General features: G+C 53.4%; 1 protein-coding gene and 1 long non-coding RNA gene across 3 annotated transcripts in view; one reads left to right on the forward strand and one right to left on the reverse strand.

The window, feature by feature from the left end:
• Positions 1–523: 523 nt before the first annotated feature.
• On the reverse strand, positions 524–3605 carry LOC136300549 (uncharacterized). Of its 2 annotated transcripts, XR_010723702.1 has the most exons (4): positions 3438–3605; positions 3169–3246; positions 2655–2791; positions 524–2104 (listed from the first exon to the last, which is right to left on the reverse strand). It is a non-coding gene; the product is annotated as an uncharacterized lncRNA (long non-coding RNA). The 2 variants fall into 2 exon arrangements; XR_010723701.1 differs by lacking the exon at positions 524–2104 and having other exon boundaries at positions 2390–2791.
• Positions 3606–8465: 4860 nt separating this feature from the next.
• The window catches only part of EPHA8 (EPH receptor A8), a 55501-nt gene continuing 37938 nt past the window's right edge, over positions 8466–26028 (forward strand). Inside the window, exons 1-2 of the mRNA XM_066203263.1 lie at positions 8466–8550; positions 20989–21053. Of these exons, the coding sequence (XP_066059360.1) occupies positions 8466–8550; positions 20989–21053 (150 nt within the window). The remainder of the gene's footprint in view (positions 8551–20988; positions 21054–26028) is intronic.

A 26028-nucleotide genomic window follows, 5' to 3' on the forward strand; every position in this document is an offset into this window, starting at 1 on the left:
GAGTTAAATCTCAGTGACTCGAGGTGGAGGGGTGGATGTTTGAAGAAATTAGGCTTCAATTCTGAAAGGTTACCCAAGGTAACCTGGTTATTTATAACTTGCTGCAATAGCCAGGGCCGGGTGCATAGCTCCAGTCCTTCCTAAATATTCCTGCATCCAACATCTCACACAAAGAAATGCTACTGGGCAGGAGGCTGGCCCCACACTGTGTGCACAGAGACCTATGCTGGGTAATAAATAGGCCCAGCTGGTGGCATGGTCTCTGCTACAGCTGAACTTTGTCATCAGACACAGCAAATATTCAACCTGAAGCTGCAGCTGGGGATCCCAGGATGTGTAACCAAAACCGGAGGAGAAAATTGTGGCTTTGGACTGTCCTTTGCCATTGCCAGCCCCACCTTTGTACGCTGACGGCCTCTTCCCAAATCCCCTGAAGTGGCAGACAGCACAGACAGAGCTCTGGGAAAGCACAGCCCAGGTAAGTAGGAGCTGGGCACCACTCTGTAGGAGCAGCTCCCGCCTGACCAGCACCTCCCTCTGCACAGGGAAACCCTGCCTGGGCTCTCAGGTGGCTGTGGGTGTTCCCATATGTTTTGCTATTGTTCCCCCATTACTCGTCCCATTTTAAAGGCTGCTTTGTTTGGTTATTTTTACAGCATCACGATTATTTTTGGACAGCATCTCATTGTCAGCTTTCAAAAGGATTATGTCTGGGCCTGCCCAGCTCTGTAATTAAGTCTCTTGGAGATTTCCACTTCCAGCAGAAACAATGTGCTTGAAGTGAAGCCGTCAGTCTCAACAGCACCAGAGCAGTCTCTTGGCTGTGCAAGGGGTGCCTGAGATGGGCCTGGAGGTGTTTTCTGCCTCTCTTGTGTCTCTGCCCCTTAGCACCAGGGATTTGGGGCCACACTGAGATCTTTAGCTTGGGATGGCAGAGACTGGGAATGCCAAAGGGTGGGGACTCTTGTAATGTACTTCCAAGGCAAGGCTGCAGGGCTCTGGAGGTGCCTGGTGTGGTTGTCCTGCTTCCCTTCCCATCTTTGACAGTGTCTGGAGACAGGCTTGATTATTTTGGTCGAGAAACCACGAGAAGAAACGACCATGGAAGTGCCCCATTTGATCCTGTGGAGGATTTGCATCCCACAGTATAAATATCAGGAGCTTTGGGTGCCTTGGAGAGCATTTCTCTCTCTGCTGCTGGAGAAGCCTGGTGGTCAGGCAGGGTGAGACCGAGCTGGGAGCAAAACAACCTCTGAGCAGCTCAGTCTAGGGGAAGGTGCCCCTGCCCATGGCAGGGGATTGGAACAAGAGGAGCTTTAAGGTCCCTCCCAAGCCAAACTGTTCTGGGATTCTCTGGGAGCAGTGACCAGCTCTGCGGGCAGAGGAGGCGGTGATGGGTGGCAGGGGATGGGGATGGAGGTGCCACAGCCATCTGGCAGGCACAGAGCTGTTCATCTGTCCATGTGGGATAAAGCCCCAGAGACAGCACAGAACAAACTAGGCACAAGAAAGGAAAGAGCAAGGACAGAAGGGAGTGAAGAAAGTGTGGAATAAATTGGAAGGAAAGATGCACAAGCTGGGCCCAAAGACACAGGAGGGATGGCCCAAAGCAGGGTGATGCCAGGGTCCTGTGTGGGAGGGGTGGCGATCTGGGTTGCAGACTCAGCTGTCCTGCAGGGACCCTGTGTTTTCCCAAAGTCTGAGCGTTTCAAACCACCTGCTTAGCCCACAAAGCCATTCCCTTTGGCAATGTTGGAGCTGCCGGGCTCTGGAGACTGGGGTTAAACACATGCCGTGCTGCTGGGCTTGTGGCAGCCCCCGTTTTATCAGCTCCAGCTAATTTCTGTTTGTTTGTAGCAGCCCTTCTCTAGAGAGCTCCGGGGCTGTCTCTGTGTCCCTTTCTTTTCCAAATGCATGTGGCTGCATTTGGATTGGGGCTGCCTGCCTTCCTCCACAGCTGCTGTCTCTCACAAATGCCGTGGGCAGCCTTGTTAATTCCAAGTGCTTTCAAGCCCCAGCTCCTGCAGGCCTGTGGTTACAGCAGCAGAGCCTTTGGCCTCTGTGACCATTCCGAGCAGAGCCAGGGGCACGCCAAGGTTAGGAGCTGGAAGGTAAAGAAAAGATATTAAAGGTGCTGAGGTGTACTTCTGGCCATTTTAGCACCTAATTAATGGCTTTTGTTTTGTGGTGTGTCTTGGAAGTGGTTGGACTTGACTGTGTTGCACCTCTGCTTCTTCAGCCAGCAAAGCTTTGCTCGGACTGTCAGCAGAGAAATCCAGGGGCTGTCACGGCCCTGCCTGGGTGTCACAGCTGGAGCTCCTGCAAGTGCTCAGCTGGCCATGCCAGCCTTGCAGGCAGGCTTGAGACCCTCTGCAGAGCACCCCAACCCCTCTGCTGTGGCCCTGTGTGGCCCCAGCCATGCTGTCCCCCCATGCTGTAGCACTGCATGCTGTGGTGGTTCCCTCCAACATTCCCACAGCAATGTCCCCGTTTGGGGAGCTGAGGGGTGGTCTCTGAGGTCATCACAGCACTGTGATTCCCCAGACCTCCCTCCAGGCAGGGCACAGAACCATTTTTCTCCAGGCTTGGAGATGTCTGGGGGTCACCAGGACTCAATGCCAGATGCATTTCAGGGGTGTAGCCCATTCCCTCACCATCGCTCAGGTGATGCTTCCACCTCAGGCCTGGGGCAGTTGGGGTGATTCCACTTGGTTTAAACTTCTGGCTGCTTGTAGGAAATGGATTTGTAGAGAATTCTCAAGGCCTGACAGAAGGTTCACACAGCGTGGATCTGTATGCAAACATTGAGATAGAAAATGCTGACTTAGAAATGCCATGGAATAGGACAGACATTGTTGAGAGAGAAATGGAACTGGAAACAAGTTTCAAATGATGGCCTTGCAAATAAGACTGGATACTTTGGAGAAATAGAATTATGAAAGGTGCATTGTAGTAGGACCCACGAGGGGTGATTTTAGATCAACTGCTCGTCCCCATCTCCTCTCAGGACCAGACTGCCCTGCCAAGGCATGAGCTGACCTCTCCGTTTGGGCAGCAGGAGCATGATGGGACTGGGACATACAGGGACCCAGCCCTGGTCCTTGGGAGACTCCTGCTGTGCATCTCTGTGCAGCCCTGGGCCCTGAGAGCCCCAAAGCCATTGCATACCTGTGTTACACAGCAGAGACTTAGTTCCACTTCAGCAAGACACAGAATAGGCAAGAAGGCAAGTGCAACCCTGGAGCTCTTGGATAAAAGGACATTAATGCTGTTAATATCCAGCAATCAGAATTTCTTAGAGAGAGAACAGTGCTGCATCCCCTTCTCTCCTGCTCATCCCCTGCTTGTTTAATGAAAATCAGAGACAGCCCTTAAAGAGCTGCTTAGCATTTCAATACATTTAATATCCTCACTGATAAGGGAACGATGGATATTACCAAAAGACCTTTCTTAAACTCTCCCCTTCTGCAGCTGGTTCTCCTGGCTTGTATTTGTCTCAATTCCAGTTCCAAACTGTCTCTTTCAATGAGGAAAAAATTATGATAAGGTTATTTTTTTTAATATGAAGGATATTAATACACAGCATTTCTGATAGTGACAAGGAGGAGAGGCATACCCAGCCTCCCCAGCCTTGACCTGAATTAATTGGGTGCTGATTGCTCAGCTGGCCAGTGGTTCCCACAGTTGTACCTCATCACAGGTGATGCCAAGGGCTGGCCCTCTCTGCTGGCATTAATGGAACAACGTGCCTGTGATAATGAGAAGGGAGCAGCACCCTCCACCTGAAGGACTGGAGGAGATCTTCTGCCATGGCATCTCATGAAAAATCCTGGTGGCTCCCCTGGGTAAGAGGCCAGGCCATGATGGGAATATTGGTGAGCCCCAGGGAGGACTGGGCAAGCAGAGAAAGCACCTGGCTGGAAAAGAGTCTTGGCACATTAGGAAAAGAACAACCCCAAAACACTGGAGAGGGGAAAAAAAATTCCTGTAAGGCTGCCCAGGAGGCAGGGAGGAGGTGAGATGTGGTCCCTGTGATCCTCAGCCTGGCAGCTGAGCAATCTGTCACAGCCCTGACACAGCACAAGGAATTACAGTGATTTAGCACCCAGATTGCTCCAGGTGAATTGTTACAGGGATGTGGATAACTTGTCAGCATGTTTATGTAGCAGATGCCAGTTTAAAGGGCTGTCCACAGGCATCCTTCCGTGGGGCACACTGGAGCTTCCTGAGAATTCCTGCTGACAGCCCAGCCTGGGGCTCCAAATGCAAACTTTGCTGGGGGATGCCACAGCCTTTGGAGGTGTAGAGGGGGATGTCCCACCTGCATGGGTCCAGCCCCTCCTCCTGTCCTGTGGCCTCTGGGGCTCTGCTGTAGAGATGGAGGGCTCAGGGTAGGGGGGAAGGCAGTAGGAATCTGACTTGTTAAACCTCAGGTTTTAAAGCTCCTTGGGTTCAGGGCTGTTGCCTGGTGAAATGTGGACGGAACACAGTTTAAGGCTATTTGGGTGGAGAAAGTTCCCCAGGAGTCCTGTCCCCTCAGCCACAATGATCAGTGCTTTTCTGGGAGGGTCCTGGACCTCTGTGCAGTATGACTGCTGCTCAGGGACATACACAGCTCATCCTTGTCCTCCTTCTGCAGACACCTGATGAGCGGGACAAGGAAGAACACTGGGTTTGGGAGAGGGCACCCCTGTCCCATCCTGTCTCCTCCTCCTGGGAAAGGGATGTACAGCAGGGATGAGCAGGTGTCAGGGGTTACAGAGACCTGCAGCATGGCTCTGTCCCTGCCCTGAGCATCTCCTTCTCTGCAGCGATTGGAGCAGGGAGTCCTGGCCCTGCTGGTGTTCCAGCTCAGAGTGACATGGGTGTGGAGATGGTGCCACTCCCCTGATGACTGCCACCTCCACCAGCCTCGGCCGTAAGGCACATGGCCCTGCAGGTGCTACAGGAGAGCTGAAGTGCCTGGACGTGCTGGAGAAGTGCTGGGACACAGAGACAGGGCTGCCCTCCTCAGTCCAGGCACAGATCTGCTCTTTCAGGGCTGCAGTGGGCAATCCCTGGGTGAAAAGGGCAACAACCACCAGGTTTGAGTTAGTGAGGAGGCTGCGCCTCCCTGCTAAATGCACAGTGACCTGGGTGCTGCTAAAAGGGACTAAACCCAGGCTTGCTCCCCTCCTTTGCTGATCTCCCTGTCTGAGCTGTGCTCTCCTCTCCCTGCTGCATCTATAAATATCCTCCCAGCTCGGTGGCAGCCAGGTGCAGGACCACGGGCTGAGGGACGTGGCAAGAGGCTCATCAAGGAGCAGAGGCAGCAGCACTCAGCAGGAAGGGGGAGGCAGCTGGGCTCAGGCCAGGGGTAGCAGGACGGGAGCCTGGGGAGGGCTGCAGATGGGGAGAGGAACAGGGATCCTGCTATGATGCCCTCCATGCTTCTCTTCCCTGGTCTGTTTGGGGTTCCTGGCATGCCTTGTGACCACCCCTTGTGGCTGCACGTGGATCCTAGTAGGGAAGGGGTCTGCATTCCCAGCCAGGAGCATCCCAGGTGTGTTTGACCCTGTACCAGCTCCGACACCCCTGACAGTGCCCAGCTTCGATGCACACGCATTGATTATGCACTCGAGTCACATCCTGACCACAAAACCAAGTGTCCAGGGAAATCAGAACGCCTGCCCCTACCCCCACAACCCTTCTGTGCCCAGGGTGTGTGCACTGCGCTGTGGTACAGAGTTCACACTGGCTCCTCTTCCTGCTGCACCCAGAGCTGCTTGCAGGCATCTCACGACACACCATCCCCTCTCCCCAGAGCTGACAGTGTATCTGAGAGGCCTCCCATTCCCTGGAAGGGATTTTGGGGCATTTCTGGAGTGGCTGTGGCTCCTGCAAAGCTGCTGTACACTGTGTAGCCGTGCTCAGCCAGCACAGTTTCTGTGCCATCCTGAGCACAGCAAAGCCAAAACCCATGGGCACCTGCAAGAGCTGGTCCTTTGCAAGACCCAGAGGACCCACAGTCCTGTCACACATGGGGCTGGAATGGCACCCAGGGTCTTCTAGGGAGCCCATGTGGGTAGCTGGGGTGGGTTGAAGGTCTGCAGGGCCAGGGGCATAGTACTGGGAGGGGAATCACTTGGAAGGCCAAAGCTGGCTTCTGCCTCCCCAGAGCTTTTTGGGACAGAGATCACAGAATCATAGAATTATTTGTGTTGGAAGATACCTGAAAGACCATCTCATTCCACCCCATACCCAACGGACCATCTTGCTCCAAGCCCTACCCAGCCTGGCCTTGAAAACTCCCAGGGATGGGGCAGCCACAGCTTCACTGGGCACCCTGGGCCAGGGCCTCACCACCCCCACAGGGAGGAATTTCTTCTCAATATCCCATCTTTCCCTGCCCTGTATTTGGGAGTAAAGCCATTTTCCCTTATCTTGTCACTCCATCCCTTGTCCCAAGTCCCTCTCCAGCTCTCCTGGAGCCTCTTTATGCCCTGGAAGGGACTCTGAGCACTCCCTGGAGCCTTCTCTTCTCCACATGAACACCAGAGCTGGAGGTAGCTCTGCAGGGGGGTTTCACCAGCAGACGATGGTGGCAGTGTGAACAGTGTCCCTCTGGAATGCCTGGCTCTGCTTGGGCACTGGGGCCCAGAGAGCTGAAGGATCCAGCGCTGAGCTGTGACAAACCCTTTCAGCAAATAGAAATGTCTGGGCCAGAGTAGCAATGTGATAGCTGGCAGAAAATCTGCTTTCCCACCATCTGCAGGGGTGCAGCTACTGTGACATCATCTGGGGCTTCCTGGTGGCTTGATGTGATTTTGGAGACCACCAGCCCTGACCCCTTTGCTCCAAGGCCCACTGCAAAGGTCACTGTGTGCCCCACCCCACAGCACGGCTCAGCCTCTGCCTTGGGAACATCTGGTGCCTTCCTGAGCCACAGCTGTGTCCCTGCCTGAGCCTCTCTGCAGGCCCATCCCATGATCCTGCTGATGACAGGATCTCTCCAGCACTGTCTCTGCACCGACGGCTTCCCAGGCAGGCAGGGAAAAAAAATCCTGGAGGGACCCGAGGCTCTGTGCTGTTCCCAGGTCCTGGTGATGAGTGGTGGTGACGTGCCCCTGCAGGTACAGTCCTCATCCCTTCTGAATGAGGAATTGTTATCACTGTGCTGGGAGCTGGGCAGGGAGCTCCTCTCCTCCCTGCAGAAAGCTGCTGGTAGCATCATGGGGCACAGCAGCATCTCCAGGGGACACACGAGGGTGCAGAGAGTGGAATGGAGGGTGTGTGACACCCCCTCTCTCCCCCTGTCCCCACTGAGCAAGGCTGGAATGAGCTTTTTCCAAGGGATGACCTGACAGACAGCAGCAAGAAACGCCTATCCTGCCCTGTGTGCTTGCCCAGGGGTAGCTCCTGGGGCCGGGGAGAGCTGCAGTCACAATGCACTGGCCACGAGGGCATGGAGGAGCAGACAAGGCACTGCACGTGGTATGGATGGCAGTCAGCATCTGTGGTTACCACGGGCAGGTATTAACGATTGCTCAGCATTTAGATGGGGAAGCAGTAGTGGCTGCAGGGGGTCTGTTGACAGATGTCGAGTGTTTAATGCTTAGCAAGGTACTCACCTGGCTGGGCGATTCTGGTGGCTCCAGGCAGGAGGGATGAAGAGGCTGTGGGGAGGATTTTGTGCTTCCCAGGCAGCCCCAGGCCCCTGTCACAGGACACCCTTGCCCAGTGCCCAGCCCTTCTGCCCTGGCACAACTGCTGTGTCTTCCCAAACTGCTTTGGAAAGGGTTGACCCTGTGCCAGGCGCCCAAGGTGGCAGTAAACAGGGCGCTGTGAGTGCTGTCCCCTGCTCCCACTGCCACGGGTCAGCTGTGAGCGGAGTGTCTCTCTCAGAACGGCGTGGCATGGAAAGCACCGGGATGGGGCTGTCCTGCCCGTCTCCTTCAGACACGCGAGGGGAGCAGGTACAAGGGGAGCAGGTACAAGGGGTTTTCCCCTCCTCGCACCCCGGGAGGCACGGGTAACCCCATCCCCTTCACACCCGACCCCGACCGAGCGCAGAGCTCCCCGCAGGGCCGCAAGTTTGTCTCCGGCCGCGGCCACGGAGGGCAGCGGAGCGGGATGGGGGGCACAAGGTGCGGTGGGGACTGTCGGAGCTTCCCGAGGGCGGAGGGGTGGGCGAAAGCGGGGAGCGGGAGCCCGGCTCCAGATGCCGGCTCTGGGCACAGCGAGCGCGTGTGGCGCGGAGAGGGGGGCTCGCTGCAGAGCCCACCCAGCCCATTGGCTTGCGAGCGGTGACGGGCAGGCTGCTCCCTCCCTGCTCGCCTGCCCGTGTGGCTGCGAGGAGCAATGTGCGCAAAGTGCCTTTGCATTAGCCGGCGAGTGCCGTAGCTCTGGGCAGAGGTAGCTGGCTCGCAGAGGTGCCGGGACAACCGAGGTGGCCCCGTCCTGAGCCTGGTGGCCCCCGCCGGACCATGGCATGGACACAGGGGGATCTGACATCCTCGCTCTCCATCGTCATCGCCTTGGCTGCCTGCCTCTCGGCCACCACCAGCGAAGGTAGGAGCCGGGGTGGCCCTGGAGTGACGGGGCAGTGTTGGGGACACCCGCGGGATGGCTGTGGCCGTTCGGATGTGTCCACATGGGCTCAGCCCCGCCGGGCTTTGCTTCTCCGTGCTCCCAGGGGAGCGCAGCTCCAGGTTCCTGCCTGCCTGAGTTTGCTAATCCTGGAGCTTTTGCACCAGAGGCAAAACTTCGGAGCCGGTCAGGAGAACCTGACTCTGCAGCAATGCCGGCAGCTCCTCTGCCCGGGTGGATGCAGCATGCAGGGGTGGCTGGAGAGGGGACAGGGACACCGGCACCAGCTCAGCCATGGCGATCCCCATCACCAGCAGCAGCGTGGGGCCGTGCGTGTTGGCCGAGCAGCATGGGATGAGATGGAGCCGGTGGGTGGGCACAGGAAGGTGTGCAGGGGATGAGGGAAGCTGGAAAGGGCACTCGGGTGGGAAACTTCTTGTGAGAGAAAGGGCTGGAAACTTCTGAAGTAGGAAGCAGGGATGCAGCTGAGGATCCTCTCCCGACATCTTGGTGTCAGCCCCGTCAGGCCTGCTCGCTCCACCCGGCCGCTCCACCCGGCTGCCGGCTGTCCCCAGCCCCAGCCCTTGTCCCTGTCCCTACCCCAGGATCTCAGGCCCCCCTTGGTTTTGGCAGTTCTGCCCCTGCCACCCACCGGCTCGCCCGCCTCCCTCTGTGCTGGCAGTGGCGGCACGGCTGCTCCCCAGGTCTGCTGATCTTCATCGCCAGAGATCTGCTGTTCCCGCTCCCGAGCGTGTCCTTGGCACTGGCAGCAGCATCCTTCCTCCCTTCTGCTGTGCTTGAGAGCCACAGCCAGCACGGCACAGCCTCTGCAGCGAGCCCCGGGGCCGCTGTCCCTGCTCCATCTCTCCCTTCTCCTGCCCCTGCATCTCTGCCATCCCTCAGCACGCTGAGGCCCAAGGGCTGCCACCGCTGTGCCTCGTGTGCTTTGCAGCACCCTGCTGGGCTGGGTGCCGGTGCTTTCTGCCATCGTCCCACACCCACCAGCATCTTCCTCACTTCTATTCCTGATTCCCAGCTATTTGCTGCTCCTAACCCTGTTTTCTGCCCGAGGCCTGCTTCCTGGCTCTCTTCCTGCTCCTTTTCCCGTCTGCTTTGCTGCCCATGCAAGGGGGATGCATTGGGTCTCGTTGCTGGGGATGGGCTGTGAGGGTGCAGAACGGGGCCCGGCGCTCCCAGCCCTTGCTTGGTCTTTGCTCTGGGCTGCAGCAGCTGCCCTTTGCCCCGTGCCCCGGGCAGGGAGTGGTGCAGGATGCTGCCTGTGCTGCGCCAGGCTCTCAGTGCTGCAGCCCCGCAAAGCCAAACAGCCCTGCCCGGGCTTGGCACACCCTGGGCATGGACCAGCGAGGCAAGGGCCTCCTTGCTGTCCTCTCTGGAGGAGATGGGTGGATGCTGGGTTGGGTTTTATGGTGTCTGCCTGGACAGCCAGGCCCTGCACTGCTGTTTGCTGTTGCCAGCTGGGAGAGACCAGCCTTTCCCGCAAAACTTGTTGGAAAAGAAAGCTATCCTCTATCTCAGCCTTGGTCAGGAGGTTGCACGGGGCTGGGGATGTGCTGGGCTCTGGGACAGACCGAGCAGGCGGGATCTTGATTAGACCAGACAGGAGTGGCATCAAGAAAAGGTGTGGGAGCCTGCAGAAAGCTGGTGGTGCTCCATCCACCGCCGTGATGATGCTCATGGCCCCAGAGATCCTGGGGCTCTGCCATGCCCTGGCAGGGGGCACTCAGTGCCAGCCAGGTCCCCAGTGTGAGTACTGGAGCTGGGATGTGGCTGTGGGCTCTGCCTGGTTCCCAGTGTGAGTACTGGAACTGGGATGTGGCTGTGGGCTCTGCCCGGTCCCCAGTGTGAGTACTGGAACTGGGATGTGGCTGTGGGCTCTGCCCGGTTCCCAGTGTGAGTACTGGAACTGGGATGTGGCTGTGGGCTCTGCCCGGTTCCCAGTGTGAGTACTGGAACTGGGATGTGGCTGTGGGCTCTGCCCGGTCCCCAGTGTGAGTACTGGAACTGGGATGTGGCTGTGGGCTCTGCCCGGTTCCCAGTGTCCCAAGTGCTGGGACAGCCTGGGAGCGGGTTCCATGCTGGGATCAGCTGTGGTGCCAGCCGTTGAGCACCCTGGTGTGGCGTGGGACTGGGAATGTGGGAGATTCCGCAGGGCACAGCCCAGCCCCGGTGCGTGCCACGCTCCGGTTGTGCCACGCTTGGCTGCCCCGTTCCCAGAGCGTGTGGTGGCCACGGGCACAGTGTCAGGGTGTCACCTCTCACCTGCCCGTCACCTCTGCCTGCTCCCACAGCCTCTCCGCGCCCTGCGTTCCTGGCCTTGCTCCCCAGCAAACCCAGGGCTGGTTTGGGAACTGGGAGGTGGAAAATTACAACCGCAAAGCGAATTTCAGGCCAGGGTGTGCTACACTCTGCATGCACGTATTGGGAGGCAGTTGGTGGATAAAAACACGAAATAACCAAAAAAACCCAGATTCAACCCTAGGTTTTTTCTTTCCAAGAACTCCCAGCGCCTTTCTCTTTCCTGAAATATTTGTTCCAAGGAGTTTTAAGCTTATATTTTTTTATTCCTTTCAGTCTTGTGTGCAGGCGTGCCCCAGAAATAGGAGGAAAAGGGAATCGCCATTCCATGGGAAATCCCCCATTTCAGCACGGCAGCCATTGCGAAATGCACTGAAAGCCAAAACTCAGATTTTTTAAATTTTTTTTTTTATGAGGGGTAAAAATTTGCAGGATGTGGAAGATTTTTATTTGGAGCACTGAAAAAAAAGAATTGCCTGAAATTATTGAATTGCTTTCGAGCAGGGAGGTAGAAAAGTTATTTTCAATAATATGAAGTATGAGAGACTAAAAATATTTACACTACTGCACACTGAGTTGCATAGGTGAAAATATCAAAGCGAGCATTTTATATTGCAGCACAAATTGAAGTTAAATAATAAAATATGAAATACCTTTGTTAAATTGAAAGAAAATCAGACGAGCAGAAATTACCACATTTGGGGCTCAGGCAGGGGGGTAACAAAATTGTATTTTCTGTCAAAAAATGGCATTTCAAATGCTGCTGCTGGGGGTCTGCTCCATCCCAGGTGATGCCCCAGCTCAGCTTTTCCCTCCATCCATGAGATAGGTGACCTTCCTCCCCATCCCAGCATGGACCCCATGAGCTTGGAGGGCTCCATGTGGGGACCTGGGGAAGCCGGGAAGGGCGATTTGGGGACATTTCCCCCGGAATTTTGGGGCACATCGTGCTGGCTGAGTCAAACAGCGGGTGATGTACAGGGGAGGAGGACACAGAGCCGACCAGGGGATGCTCATCTTTCCCTTGTGCCACGGTGATGGGGTTTTGTTCCTGCACTCTACAGGGATGGGGCGCGGGGAAGCACCGGAATTTTTGGGAAAACCCAGCTGCTCGCTGCGCTGCTGGAACGGGGGCCACGGGAAGGGTTCACGGGGGTCTCCCCCGCTAATCTCTCCTTGTAATCTTATTAATTGCCCCTCTGCTCAAACAGAAAAAAAAAAAGGTAAAAACTAATCTGCATGTTTATTCCATGCTCCTTTCCTACTCATCTGCGGCAGTGTCAAAGTCGGGGCTGCGGGAGAAGGAAGGAGCTGAAAGGGAGAGGAAATCGCCTTTTCCGTTTTAAAAAGGCTGTGGAGGTGTGTGTTCCTCTGTGAGGACAGGAAATGAGTGTTTAAGCTTATGGACTTTTGGTGATTGGGAACGGAGAAGCATCGGTTTAAAACAGGGAGCTGATTTAGGCTACAGTAATGAAAAAAAAATCGGGGGTGTTTAAGTGAAAAAAAATTTGGGGGTGTTTTAATTTTTTTGGGTATTTTATTTATAAATACAAATGATTATATTTAACTGATATAAAACAAAAAAAAATTTTGCATGTTTTTAGGTAGGCTTACAGGAACATGTTTCTGGTGCCATCTTCATTTCCATCCCTCTTGTATTAACAGCTTATAAAACTTCCAGAAAATCAGCCTCCAAAATTTGCAGAAAAATAACACACCTGAGCACAAAACACACCTACTTTGGCAGCTTTTTTCATTCTCCTTCAATTCTCGTTCCCTGAAATTGCGAGGTGCTGTTTCCAGTGACAATAAACGAGCGCCCATTTTGGTGATGGTGGAAATGGATCCGATGAAGCCAAATTTAAGTACAACTGAAAACCCGATGAATTGCTTTCAGGGAGGAAAGAATTCCTTATTTTTTTTGATGGTTAGCAAAATATTTTACTCAAAAAAACCCCAAAAAACCAACAAAACAAAAACACCAGACCCCGCATCAAACCAGTGGCGATCCTCAGCCCCTGAAGATGCTCGGGAAGGGTGGAAGCTCATCCTGCGCATCCCAGCAGCAGGATTTGGGGGAACACTGGTTTCATGGAGACATCCCCACACCTCTGCTCTTTGTTCTGCTCGGGTCCTGTGTTTTGCCTGTCCCTGCCGGCCTCACGGGCAGTCTCCGGTGCTGCCTTTATACCCAGGGGCACATCCATTCATATGATAACTCTATTCATACCCTGACAGTTGTTTTTGGTTTTTTTTCTTTTTCTTTTTTTTTTTTTTTTTGATAGTTCATTCTTCTAACCCAGCCTGTTTGCCTGGCCAGCACTCAAAATGATTCTTCTGTCAGAGAGGCGATTAACCCCTTCAGCCTTATCACCCCCAAAGGGAGTGGTCGGATAATGCACTTGTGTTACCTTCGAAGTGAGACAAAACCCCCTCTCTCCTGCTCGTGTCGATGAGCAATACTTGGTGTCATAAACAACCCTGTAAAGGGTGTAACTCCTTAATGGATCAGGTCCAGGCATGCCAATAAAGCCTAATGAAGTGTGTTTGGCCCAGGGATATTGTCCAGAAAAGTATTCGTTGTTTGTCTGAAGGCATCGGCAAAGGCAGCACTGCTTTCAGTAATCCCTTCCAAGGGCTCATCAGCCCCAGCCTTTAAAAATCAGGCCCCTTTTCCCCTAACACAAATTTCCCTGGCTTCACCTTCCAGCCATTTGTTCTTGTTAGGCTTTTCCTGCAGGATTAAAGAGCCTGTATTTTTCGGCCGTGGAAGTGGTAAACTCAACCCGTACACCTCGCAGCCCTTGTGGGCATGAGCAGGCTCTGGGCTCTGCAGGTTCCCTTCTGTGATTTTTCTTTACCTCCAGCCCTGGTTATCGTGGTTGTGCCTGTGGTATCTTCTCCTCTATGTCCAGTTTCTCATATTTAAAATGCTGTGAGGTTATTTAACCACGCTAGTGAGTGGCAACAGTGCAGGCTGCAGCTGTAAATAGATGAGTTCCATCCCGGCTCCATCCTAGCATCAACGATGCCACAACTTCCTGGGTCTTTCCTTGGATGAAATGCCTTCTGTGTTATGCACCTTCCTTGCAATTATTAAGGACTTCTGTGATATTTAATTACCAGTGGAATGAGATATTCAGCCTGTCCCCTCAAATGCGGTTAGTATTGGTATTTTTGTCTGCGAAAACGTTCCGTTTTAGAAAGCTATTTTTAAGAGAGCAAAGGCAAAAGCCTTTAAAAGAAATTATCTCGCTTTAAAAATGTCACCGGGGTACGAACAGCTCGGCGCGGTTTAGGGTGGCCAACTGGTGTGAGAGCAAAGATGTCCTCAGAGAAATTAGGGAAAAAGCATACGACAGCCTGAAAAACTGCCATGCAAAGCCCCTCCAGATAATCCAGATAAACCAGCACGAGCCACGTTTGCCTAGTGAGGATTCCAGAGGGGATAACACTCAAAGCTTTGCTGGGACACAGGGATCGGTGGGAAGGGCAGAGTGGCATTTTCAGGGTGCAAGGTTTGCCCGGGCTCTGATACAGGCACAGATCTCCAGTGCCCAGGTCTGCGTTAGTCACTGTGAGGATTGGCAGTGTGGGATAAAAAAATCTTCCAAATCCCAGACAGGCAGGAGATAATGGAGTGGGCATGCAGCTTCCGTGTGGGGAGTGAGATCCTCTGGGCAAAGGACTTGGGACAGTGTTACCAGCTTACCTGGCATGAGCTTCAATGTCCAAAAAACTCAGGAGAAGTTGGAAACCTTGGTGACTAAAGCTGAAAATGCATTTGTGTCTATTTTATTATACCCAACAGATGTGAGAAAAGACAAGCGGGAGTCAGGACTGGTGTCAGGGCACTGGGGCAAACCCCTCTGGACACAGCTCCCATTTCTTGGAGTCTGTGCCACAGAGATGTTGCTGGCTGCAAGCAGAAGACATTTATTGTGTGTTAGAAAACTCCTGTGTAATTTTTAAAGGCTGTCACAATATTGCATTGCTGGTACCATAAGGTGTTTAGGCTGTCCCTGTTCGGGGACTGCAGCTCAGTGGGAATTCGGGTGCAGGTCCATTACCTGTTCCTCTGGCTTTGGGGCCAGTGGTCAGGGAAGCCAGGAGCCACCCTTTGGTGGTGTGGGAGTTGAATGGATCTGTTCTCACAGGGCTTTAGCCAGATGAGATATCAAGGGGTGGCTGTGCCACGCGTGGGCTCCTCTCTGCTGATGGACAGGGCTGTGCCATCCCTCAGGCTGGGGACGTTGCGGTAGAAAAGACTTTTGTGACTCCCAGCTGGCCAAATGCAGACCTGGGGGCACCAGCTGTGCCTCCTCCAGGGCCACAGGGCACCTTCCCCAGCCTCACCACAGTCTTGCTTCTTCCCCTGCTCACACTGGATGTTTCCATGGAATTTCTTGAATCCCTGACCCTTCTCACCCCTCCATCCCCAGAGCCTTCCCACCTCCTCCTCTGGCTTCTGCCCTGAATTACAACGAGCCCAGTCACCCCTAGAGCCTGAAACAGTTCCTTTCCCTCTGGCTCCGGGACCAGGGACATGGAAGTGTGGGCTCACCCTCCCCTGGAGCCCTGGCACAGCCCGGGGGGGTTCTGGCATTTCCAGTTCCAGCTTGCACTGGAACCGATGAGTTCTGCACACCTGTCCTGGGGATGGGTGCACACCTGTACTGGGACACACAGCAGAACTGTGACACTCTGCCCAGTGGTGAGTAGTGTGTTTAATTTGGGTCTCCTACACCAGCATGCCCAGCTCTCCCTGTCTGTCCCACTGCACACAAGCGTTGGGAGTCTCAAAGCAAGCAGGAAACATGACCATTTTACATCTCTATTTTCTCACCTGTAGTTTGGAGAGGGAACATCTTTTTGTTGTTTGGCTTTTGATGCGGGGTTTTTTTAATTTATTTTTTTTATTTTCCTGGGAAGAAAAAAACCTGCCCTATAATTTCAAGGTTTTTAGCCTTAGAAATACTTTATTCAGGGTGTTTTGTTTTGTTTCATTTTTTGCATTATTTCACAACACCTCAGTCCTACCACAGGTTATGCTCTTGTGCTGTACATTATCTTACATGATATCATGCAGGGGCTGGAAGGATCAGGTTGATAATTTTATTTTTAAAACCTGAACTGAGGCTTTTTGTTAGCACTGATTGAACAAACAAGCTTTCTTCCTACATCAAAGTATCTCCTGCTCTGGGTATAGTGAAAAGGGGTGACCCTCTGGGCAGTCCTTATGGGCATTGCCGCTCCTGATGCATTACAAAATGATATAAAATTAAATACAGAAAGTTCACAGCAACAATCTGGAGGTCTGAGAAGAAATCCTGAAATGGGAATTAGGGCAGAGCCAAAAAGCAGCACTGGTTTCGTTTGAAAATGTTTCTTTTTAGCTTGGTTGGTTTTTTTTTTTTAGTTTATTATTATTATTATTATTATTATTATTATTATTATTATTATTATTATTATTATTATTAGGTTGATTGATATTTTTCTTCTCTGGTTTTTTGCCCTTTTATTTTTTGGTTTTATTTTGTTGTGTTTTCCAGCCTGATTCTGGCATTTCCAGAAGTGTGGAAATCCAAAACCCCTGGCAGATTTGATGATATTTCCTGGGTGTACCCGCGGTGCTTTTCCAAACGCCTTCTCTGGGCAGCCGAGGGCAGCTCCATCCCCGCTGTGTCCTCAGTGTGTGCAGCCTTGGGGATGAGCAGCTGCTGGACAAATCCTGCCTGGATAAGGCTGGTGGTCTGGCAGACCTGGATCTGCGGGGAGCATCCCTGCACACAGCTCCAGGAAGGGGAGAGCTGACCTGCCCTCCCTCTGAGCCCCACTTGGCTTCCTGTGGCAGGGGGATAAACGGCTATTTTTCACTCCTTAAAAGAGAAATAGTGTTCCAGGGATCAGGAGGCTGAAAGTGAAGCTTCCCATCCCATCCTCTCGCCGTGTTCCAAGGCCAGTAAGACACGACTTTGTGTCTCAGCTTCGCCTCCTGAGTTGGAAAGGTCATGGCTGCCTATTCAGCCAGCCCTTGGATTAAACGGTGGGACACAAACAGCTGACCCACCCTGGCCCCACCTGCCCCTTCCAAGTCCTGCTCCAGATTAGGGGAAATGAAAGCCACTGGCTCGTGCTCCCCTGCTCTCAGGGAGCCTCTCGCTGCCCCTTTCCCAGACTCTCTTCCCACTGTGGATAACCCTCCTTTGCCATTCCCCCATGAAGAGGGGCTGGGGCTGTGGGGCTGGCGTGGGCTGTGCAGACCTGCTTGGAGTTGTGGAGCTGAGCCTGCTGGTCTTTGGGTAGGGGGGAGCAGCCAAACCGTGCTGGTAAGACTTTAATTATCGATGCAAAAGGCGTTGTTGCATGGTGGGGGGAGCCTTGCTGTGAATCTTGGGAGGCCTTTGAAGTTGTGATGGAGAGGAACTGAAGCCCAAGGGAACAGGGGTGCTCCCACTGACCCTTCCTCCCCACGCCTGCGCTACAAAGCCCCTGCCTAAGAGGGAGATGGTGGAGTAATTAGAGGCAGGACCGCAGTGGGTTAACAATTAGTGAGGGTGCTCAGAGCCCTCTTAGGTCCCCCACTGCTCTTCCAGAGGCTGGGGCTCAGTACATCCACCAGTGAGTCACCCCCAGGCTTGTTCCACCAACCCCGCCATGAACCCGGGGTGGGCTGAGGATGCCCAGGCTCCCCTGGATGCCATGTGCCCATTCCTGAGCCTGGAATGCTTGGATGTGAGACCCCAAGGTGCTCCCACATCTGTTTGTAGGGATGCAGTACATCCCTGCAGGAGCTCTGGCCACCAGCACAAGTGTTGGGAAGGGTATCTAAGTACTCACTCTTTATAGATGGTATAGATAGATATGATACAGATATAAATATAGATATCAATATGAATATAGATATGATAGAGATATGCAGATATAGATAGATATAGATATAGATATAGATATAGATATATAGATATTAATAGATATATATACAGATATATGGCCCCAAGAAAAACTCACATCCTCTGGATGCTTGTCCCAGTCTCAGCTCCCTCACTCATCCCAAGCAGGGTTTAGAATTATGGCAGATATGGGTACGGGAAATGGACACAGATCCAAAAATAGAGATATAGGTATAAATACAATATACACATACACCACAGACTGATTCCCACACTTTGACTCCTGCCTGGTCTGTATCTATGAGGCTGCAATGTGCACTGCTCATGTACATGATGCAACTTTCTGCAGCAAGAGGGTCTGCCTCACGTGAGGCTCTGTCTGCAGACCCCAGTTGTGCTGGGAAGCGACCTGCTCGCTCCTAGGTGCTTCCATCTGAATGGGCAATCAAGCTTGACAGCTTTTCCACCAGGGTGAGAATTTCCCCTGACACCTCCTGGTGTTTTGGCTCAATACGCTGAGGCAAGGCCAAGGCACAGAATAGGGAAGCGACAAAATGGTGCTGAGGAAAACAAAATGGAGCTCACAGTTTGAGACTGATACGTGCAGACAGTCCATAGCATCAAAGAGAATTGCCCAGCTGTAGGGGAGAGGTCTCCCAAAACAGCACATTTTCTGAAAAAAGTGTTTCAGCTGAAAGGGATCCTTTGTGGTGGTCCTGCTCACCCTGCGGCACCGAAGGCGGGCCCTGAGCATCACCCCCAGAGGAGCAGCACTGCCAGGAGCTCACCTGCTCACTCGTGACATGAGATGTGGCTCATTCCCTTTGGAGCTGGGCTGTGAGCTGGGCTGTAACCAGCTGGATTTGAGGAGAGTGTTGGTGTGCCCATATGGGAGCATGTAGCGGTGCTGCTGGAGGGACTCTGGGATCCACGTGTGCTGTCCTGTGAGTTAACAGGAGCTCTTGGACACACAGGGCCTTTGTGGTTGTGCAGTGTCCACTGTGTGGGCTTAAAAGCCAGGGCTCTGTGCACTTGGTTGTGCCCTTGGCTGTGCACTCTGTGCACTTGGCTGAAGTGAGGGAATAAAAGAAACTTATCCCTCTTCCTGCAAAGAGGAATGTGACCATGGGTGGGATGCAAGCTGGCTCAGGTTGTCCGGGAACCAAAGCAACTGAAAGGAGAAGACTCCTTCTGGTCGTGATGACATCTCTGTGTGATGACCACATGGTCAGGGTGGTGGGATGGGGTGTAGCAAGCTGGCTCCAGGTCCCACACACCACTGGCAGGCAAGTCTGGGGTACACCCCACTCTGTGCTCTCAGCATCATTCCTCACAGTGCGATGCTGGACCCCAGTCCGTGCAGGCTCCTCCTGCTGCCACATCCATTGCTGAGGGTCCCAGCGTGGGAAAGAGGGTGCAGAGACCACGGTGGGGGGGGACAGAGGGTCTGCAAAAGCTGTCCCCTCCCTGCAGCCTGCCTGCTGAGGGTCACCGGGACTGTGCTCCTGCACTGTGAATAGGGAAACTCCCAAGCCTGGGCTCCTGCTGGGTGAATTACCCAGGGAAAATAGGCAGAAAATCTTCAGATTAACAATAACAAATAAAAATGGATTTGAGATCTCCGAGGTAATTACTCCGTGCTGAGGGCAAGGGGCCTCTTTAGCAGTGGGAGCAGCGCCTCGCAGGGAGTGGAGGGGCTTGGCCTGCTGTTGGGCCAATGGAACCACACAAGAAACCCTGGAAATTCTTTCAAATTGTTCTGCTAACATTAATAAATGCCTCAAAAACTCCTAATCTGCTCTGTCAGGAGCATGACGTCCGGGTGTTTCACAGCCAGCTCACGTCTCTGCTCCTCTCTCCCCCCTTCTCCTTCCCTGCCTGGTAATAGTAAATGAAAGTGGCACCCGTTCCTCGGGCTACAGGGACCAGCCCCACGCTGAGCCCGGGCTCTGCCAGGACTGGAGCCTCTGTCCTGATATGCCCTGTCCCTGGCTGTGACAAGCTGGGCCTGGCAACAAGTCCCTCCTGAGCCCAGGGACCAGCCCAGCCCTGGTGCTGCAGAGGGACGCTGTGACAAGGTGCCTCCAGGTCCAGTTTGGTGCTACTCGAGGGTGAGGAAAGGCAGCCAGCAGGGGTGAAGCCTCCTGAGGCAGTGACCTCACTGGGTGGCTTCAGGATAAAGCAAATGGGGAAAGCTGGAGGCACTGGGGGTCCCTGGGGGAGCCTGGTGCTCTTGGGGGGTGTTGAGGCATCAGGGTCCTGGGGCCCACTGCACTCATTCCCAAGGGTCAGGGCACCTTGCACCTTGGCAGCCTCCCCCAAGCCTCCATCCCTCTGGATCTGCACCGTGGAGCTGGGGCTTGGGCTCCTTCCCCAGGGGCTGAGCAGCTCGGGGTTATCAGGCAAGGCAAGGCTCTCTTCTGCCTGATGCTGTGGGCTCTGGGGCTCAGATGGCTCAGAGGCAGCAGTGCCACGGCATCCTGCTTTCCTCCACTGCTGCCACTGCTCACAGGTTTCCACAGGAAGCTTCTGAGCACATTGAGAGGGATCCTTGCCTCTCCCCCCACACAATCTGCTCCCCTCTTCCTGCAGTTTGCCTCTGTCTCCTCTTTAAGCCAAGCTCCTGGTGGTGGCAGGGATTTGGAGGGGTTGGCTTTGATGGACTTCTCCAATGGGGTGTCAGACAGGACCGTGGGGAGTCTCTTTGAGCCGGAGCTGGGCACTGCAGTGTGCAATTACAGCAGCTGCTGGAGTGCAGACTTCAAACCAGTGGTGCTGGGAGGGAGCTGAGCCTAAAGGGCTTCCAGAGAAGTGTCCAAGCCAAGGAATGCTGCTCCAGTTGCATCAGTCTTAGCCCACGGTGGGACTGGTGCATAACCTGATGCTGGGAGTTTGTTTCCACACCCCTTCCTTGCTTTGCATTCCCTCCAACCTCCTGTTTGCAGCCTCCTCTCCTCCAAAAGCTCACACTGCTCTCAGTGCTGGGGCCAGGACTCAGCTCTATCCTGGACCACTGGCTCTGGGGAGCACCATTTGTTGCCATCCCCAAACTCCATACCTGCCTCATATCCAGCCAGGCAGCCTCTGGTGAAAGATTTGCACCATTGATGGGTGGGGGCACTCTCATGTGAAGAGTGGCTCTGTTCCTCGCTCCTCGGGGATGGGGACAAAGCTTTCTAACACAGCTTTTGTTCTTTCTTGTGTTTTCCAGTGAACTTGCTAGACACATCAACAATCCTGGGAGACTGGGGCTGGATGACTTATCCCTCACATGGGGTGAGTATGAGGTGACTGCTGGCACAGGAGTGGGGTGGGTCACCGTGGGTGGCTGCGGCAGGGATCAGGGGATGCACAGGGAATGGACATCTCAGTGCTGATGAGGCAAACAGACCACGTCTGTTGGGAAAATGCCAGCCTGACAGACTGGCAGAGCTGGTTTGGAAATGCCATTTAACCCTCCATGTCCCCTGGTAGGGTCCAGGCTGTCACCAGGTCCTGAACTTTGAGGGGACTCAAGAGCTAAGAAGTGTCTCATTCCTCACTGCACTGGGTGAGCAGCAGGGGGAACAGCCCCAAATGACCAGGAAGCTCCCAGCCACCTGTAATCCCAGGAATTCCTGTGGGAACTGGGCAGGAGGGGCAGGAGAGCCTCCCCTGTGGATTGCATCTTATAGGAATGGAGGTGCAAACTCACAGCCCTGTGGGGTGTCCAGGGGGGATGGCAGGGAGGTGACCCCCACGTGAACCTGCCCACTGCACTGGATCCTTTCCCCACACTCCCTTCACCTGCATTTCCATGCCCAGGTTTTCCCTACACAGCAGCTTTCTGGAATCAGTGAGTTTCAGATGTCAGGGTGACCTGGCTTGGAAGGATTTTGCTCATTCATTTAGTGAACAGAAACAATCCCATAAATACTCACAGGACCAACTGCAAGGCACAGTGGGGCTTTCTGCAGGCACAAAACGTGCAAAATTGGGGTGCCTACCTGGCTGTTGCTGCTGTGTTGATTTTCCATGTCCATTCTTTTTCATCCTCTCTCTGAACTAAATGGTCCTAATCTTTTCAATTCCACCTCCCACAGAAATCTTCCCAGGCCTCTAATAATTTCCATTGATCTGTTGCTTGAGACTTTCAGTCCCCACACTGCTTGAGCAGGAGTGATCAGAACAGTGAATTCATAATAATGCCAACGATCAGATTCCTATCAGACTTTATCATAAATGTAAATGTATTAAATTGTTAACTCAGCTCTAATTTTAGCAGTTAGCTGTTGCAATGATGAGTATCCTGGGAATGGAAGAAATTGAGAGGTACAAGGTCAGAGGGGACCGCGGAACTAATGTGATGTGATCTCCTGCATAAATACAGCCCTTCAGACCTGTCAATTCATTCAGCTCTCAGAGCAGCCCAGCTCTGAGGAAAAAAACATCCTTGGCTGCAAAATTGCTGGTGCTGGTAAATCCTCCAGGTCCTCCTGTGGCGATGCTGTTTACAGGCCCCTGTTAAAAACTGATTGCTGTGAGGGTTTGCCTGGCTCTGGTCTCCAGCCAGGGGACCTTCTTCTGCCTCTGCCTGGATGAGGCAGATGCTGTCCTGCTCGTGGCTGCCCTTGGCTGTCACTGCTGTCCTGCCACTGATCAGCTGTCATCTCATCCCAGCCCTGCTGCCGAGTCATGGCATCCTGGAGGAGCCCGACACACATTCAGGGAGTCAAGGAATCAGGGAGCAGGGCTTCCTCTGCTCCCCTGCAAAGGGGGAATGTTTCTGGGATTTTCTGGGAGTCAGGGCTGTTTTCCATTGTCCACACCCACTGTTCTGTCCTTAATCCCTCCCTAGGCAATTCCTCCCCATAGTCAGACCATCCAAGCTCACAGACTGCCCGAGTCTCTCCTCCTGGAATGCAGGTGGCATCCATGGCGTCACTGAGGTGACTTGGGTGAGGATGAATCCACCTGAGCCAGCTGTGCTGGGCAGGGCCCTGCCCTCCCAGAGCAGACAAAAGGATTGAGCCTACAGGAGCCTCCATCTCACCACACCAGGGACTTCCATGGCCAGCTGAGGTGCAGCATCCTATGCTGGACATTCACAAATCCAGGGATGAATGCAGAGCCCCAACCCATTTGGACTGTCAGCTGTGACTGTCAGGTAACCACAGTCTCAGGGCTCTCTACAGCAGATGTCCAGCAGTCCTTCACCAGCAGCTCTTGAACACTAGTACATCTGAATTCTCCATCTTATTGGTGATGTTTTTTTAAAAAAATAAATAATCATATAATGAATAATCTGTATAATCAATTAAATAACATATAATAAATTAAAAAAACTATAAGTAAATTTTAAAAAGAGTAAACAATACCGTGTAAATTAATAAATAATAAACTAAACTGTGTTAATCCATGACATAAATATAATAAAGAATAAAAAGAAGTTGTAATACCGGATGCCAAAAAAGTAAAAGGAAACCAAAAAGGCTCACAACATGAGGTGCTGTGTAACACCCAACACCAGGGACACCTCTTGGCCTTGCTGCTGAGTCCTGCAGGACCTCAGCCAGTCATGGGGTAACTCCACTGTGCACATACCCTGTGCTTTTGCCCAAATTGTGGCCCTGTAACCGACAGGATGAGCACAAACCTGGGTGGAAACTGTCTTGAACACCCTCAACTTTATCTTTTTCCAGCTGGATGTTTTAATGGCTCCTCTAAACACTTGTCTGGACCATGGCTCTTCCTCCACGGGCCACTGTATCACATAATCTGGAAAGCACATCTCATTCCTTTAGCTCTCTGCTGGTCCCTCAGCTCCAGGTCCTTTCTGAGCAGTAAATCTGCCTTCGGACCTGTTTGCTGTCACCAGGAGGTGGATTAGGGTGGTGGTGTCTCAGGGAAGCTGGGGTGGAACACTTGCTCTCAGGTTTGGCCCTGAGCAGGTGCCTCCCAAGCAGCCACTACAGTGCAGTTCAGGCTCAGGTGGGGGAGATCTGGTGTGATCCCTGCACTGAGAAAGGAACTCCCTTTGCTGGTCACCGTCTGTGCCCAGTGCTTTGGGTGTCCCTGGGGCTGCCCCTGCCCCGTGCTGGGGTTTTGGAAGGTCTGGGCTGGGGTAGCATAGAGGCACTGTGATGTGCAGCCAGATTTTCACTGAGGTAATTTATTTTTTGCTGCCATTTCCTTAATTTAGATACTCTAGCTGAAAGGTTGGTGGCAGTTCCCCCCATCCCTGCCAGCTGTCCTGCCTGGGCCACAATGCAGGATTTCCATCCATGGGCAGACACAGACAGCATCCTCCTGCCAAGGGACAGCACTGCTGGCTGACGTTGAGTTTGTTTTGCTTTCCCCACATCTCCATTCCCCCCCAGAGCCACCACATAGGTGACAGACACTCGGAGGTGGCACTAAGCAGCACAGAGCCTTGGTCCCCCGAGACCAAGGTCCCCAGAGCCTGAGGAGCTTCAGAAGGGAACTTGTGTCTGCTCACTCACTGCCTAGTGCCCTGTGGCACCTGCAGGTCCTGTCACACCTGGGGATGCAGAGGAAAAGCAGCAGCCTCAGAGGCTTCTTCCTCTGCCTGGGAGATCCCAGAGCTCCCTGCACAGCCAGGGCAGAACTGGGCAGGAACCACTTACAAAGTCCTGATGTTTTTTATCAGTACAATTCAGGATGGCTCATGTAATGACAGGTAGAACTCCAGTTCTTCAGAGGGCTTGTAGCAAAGTTTATTGACAGACAGATTCTTTTTATACAGTGTTTCTGTACAATGAATAGGATTGGTCATTTAGGGCACCACCTTTTTGTAAACATCTCTACCAGTAAACAAGCTGGGAAAACACCAGGTGTCAGGAGGACCGTATGTACAGGGATTGTTTTGGGTTCCTCCCTACGATTTCCCAGGCCAGACTGAGAGAGTTCTGTCCTTGGCTTTCCCACAGCCTTCAAGGCACTGCCCGAGCCTAAGAATCCATGTTCTGACCACTGTCAGCTCCCACAGTTTTCATCCCACCTGTGGGCAAGGTGAGCTTGCCTCACTGGGAGGTCACTTCCCTCCCTGGGTTTGCTCTGGTCTGCAGCAGGAGCAGAGGAGCAGGAGCTGGGAGCAGTGGGCACGGTGAGGGTCAGCAGTGCCCTGGGCCCTGGGGAGTGTCAGGCCATCAGGGAGCCATGCCTGGCCTGTTTTGACATTTTCTCTTGCGAGACAATTAACTGAGGGGTAATTGGCTGTAATTGCCGCTCAGGGGTTTAATTACATCCCCTCCCCTCACCTCCACCCCAGAGACACGTGCAGGAAGCGGAAGGGTCACCGGGAGCATCCCTGTCCCGCAGGCTGCAGTTCCTCTCAATTATAACTTCAAAGGGCTCCCAGGAGCTTTGCAGCTCTCTCCTTTCCCACAACAATTCCCTTCGCATTGAAAATTAAACTCTTATCGGTGTGGTCAACCCCTTCCCTTGCCATGCCTGCTGGATCCCAGTTCTCTCCAGCAGAATGCCCCAGTGCCCTTCTCTCCCTTCTCCTTGCTCAGCACGTGACCTGCTGGATCAGGGGGAGCCTGATCAGGCCCCTTTGCAAATTGCCTTTCTACTGACTAATTAAAACACTGATGAGATAAGTCAACATATTAATAATAATTATTGTATCGTCTACTTTGATTTACAAAGTCAAACAGGAAATGATTTTGTTCAGACACGGGGTATCTAAGGAGTCTGAATGATGCCTTGCAAGAGCTAATTAGAATGGGAGCACCTTGAGTGCTGGAGGAAGGCCCCCCATGACCTCCCCATCCACCCCCAGCAGCACCTTCTGTGGTGGTCCCGCAGTTTTCCCCCTTGCTGCAGGGGCTGGGCTCAGCCAAGAGAGCTGCTGGGCATTGTCACCCAGGCAGCTGCCCCAACATCTGTCACAGTCATGGAATGTGAGCTGGAAGGACCCACAAGGGTCAGCAAGTCCCAGCTCCTGGCCCTGTACAATCCCCAGCAATCCCACCTGGCACGCTCCATGTGGGCTTTGTTGATGGGAACCAGGGAAGACCTTCAGAGGGGTTTGGAGCTCCCCATTCCTGCCCCTTTGCTCCTCAGAAAGAGAGGTGTCCTGAGGCCCCCGGTGCTCCTCCTTCATCCTACAGTACCCAGGAGAGAAAGGCATCAGATCTGCTGGAGCCCCTGGCTGAAAGCACAGACATGGCCGCAGGATGGTCTCCCAGCAGTATTTGTGCACCAAGAATGGAGATTTCAGCCCTGGGACTGAGTTGTTTGCAGA

This window comes from Chamaea fasciata, unplaced genomic scaffold, assembly GCF_029207755.1.
Source record: "Chamaea fasciata isolate MVZ Bird 193981 ecotype frontalis unplaced genomic scaffold, bChaFas1.0.hap1 SCAF_23, whole genome shotgun sequence".
Lineage (NCBI taxonomy): Eukaryota > Metazoa > Chordata > Aves > Passeriformes > Sylviidae > Chamaea > Chamaea fasciata.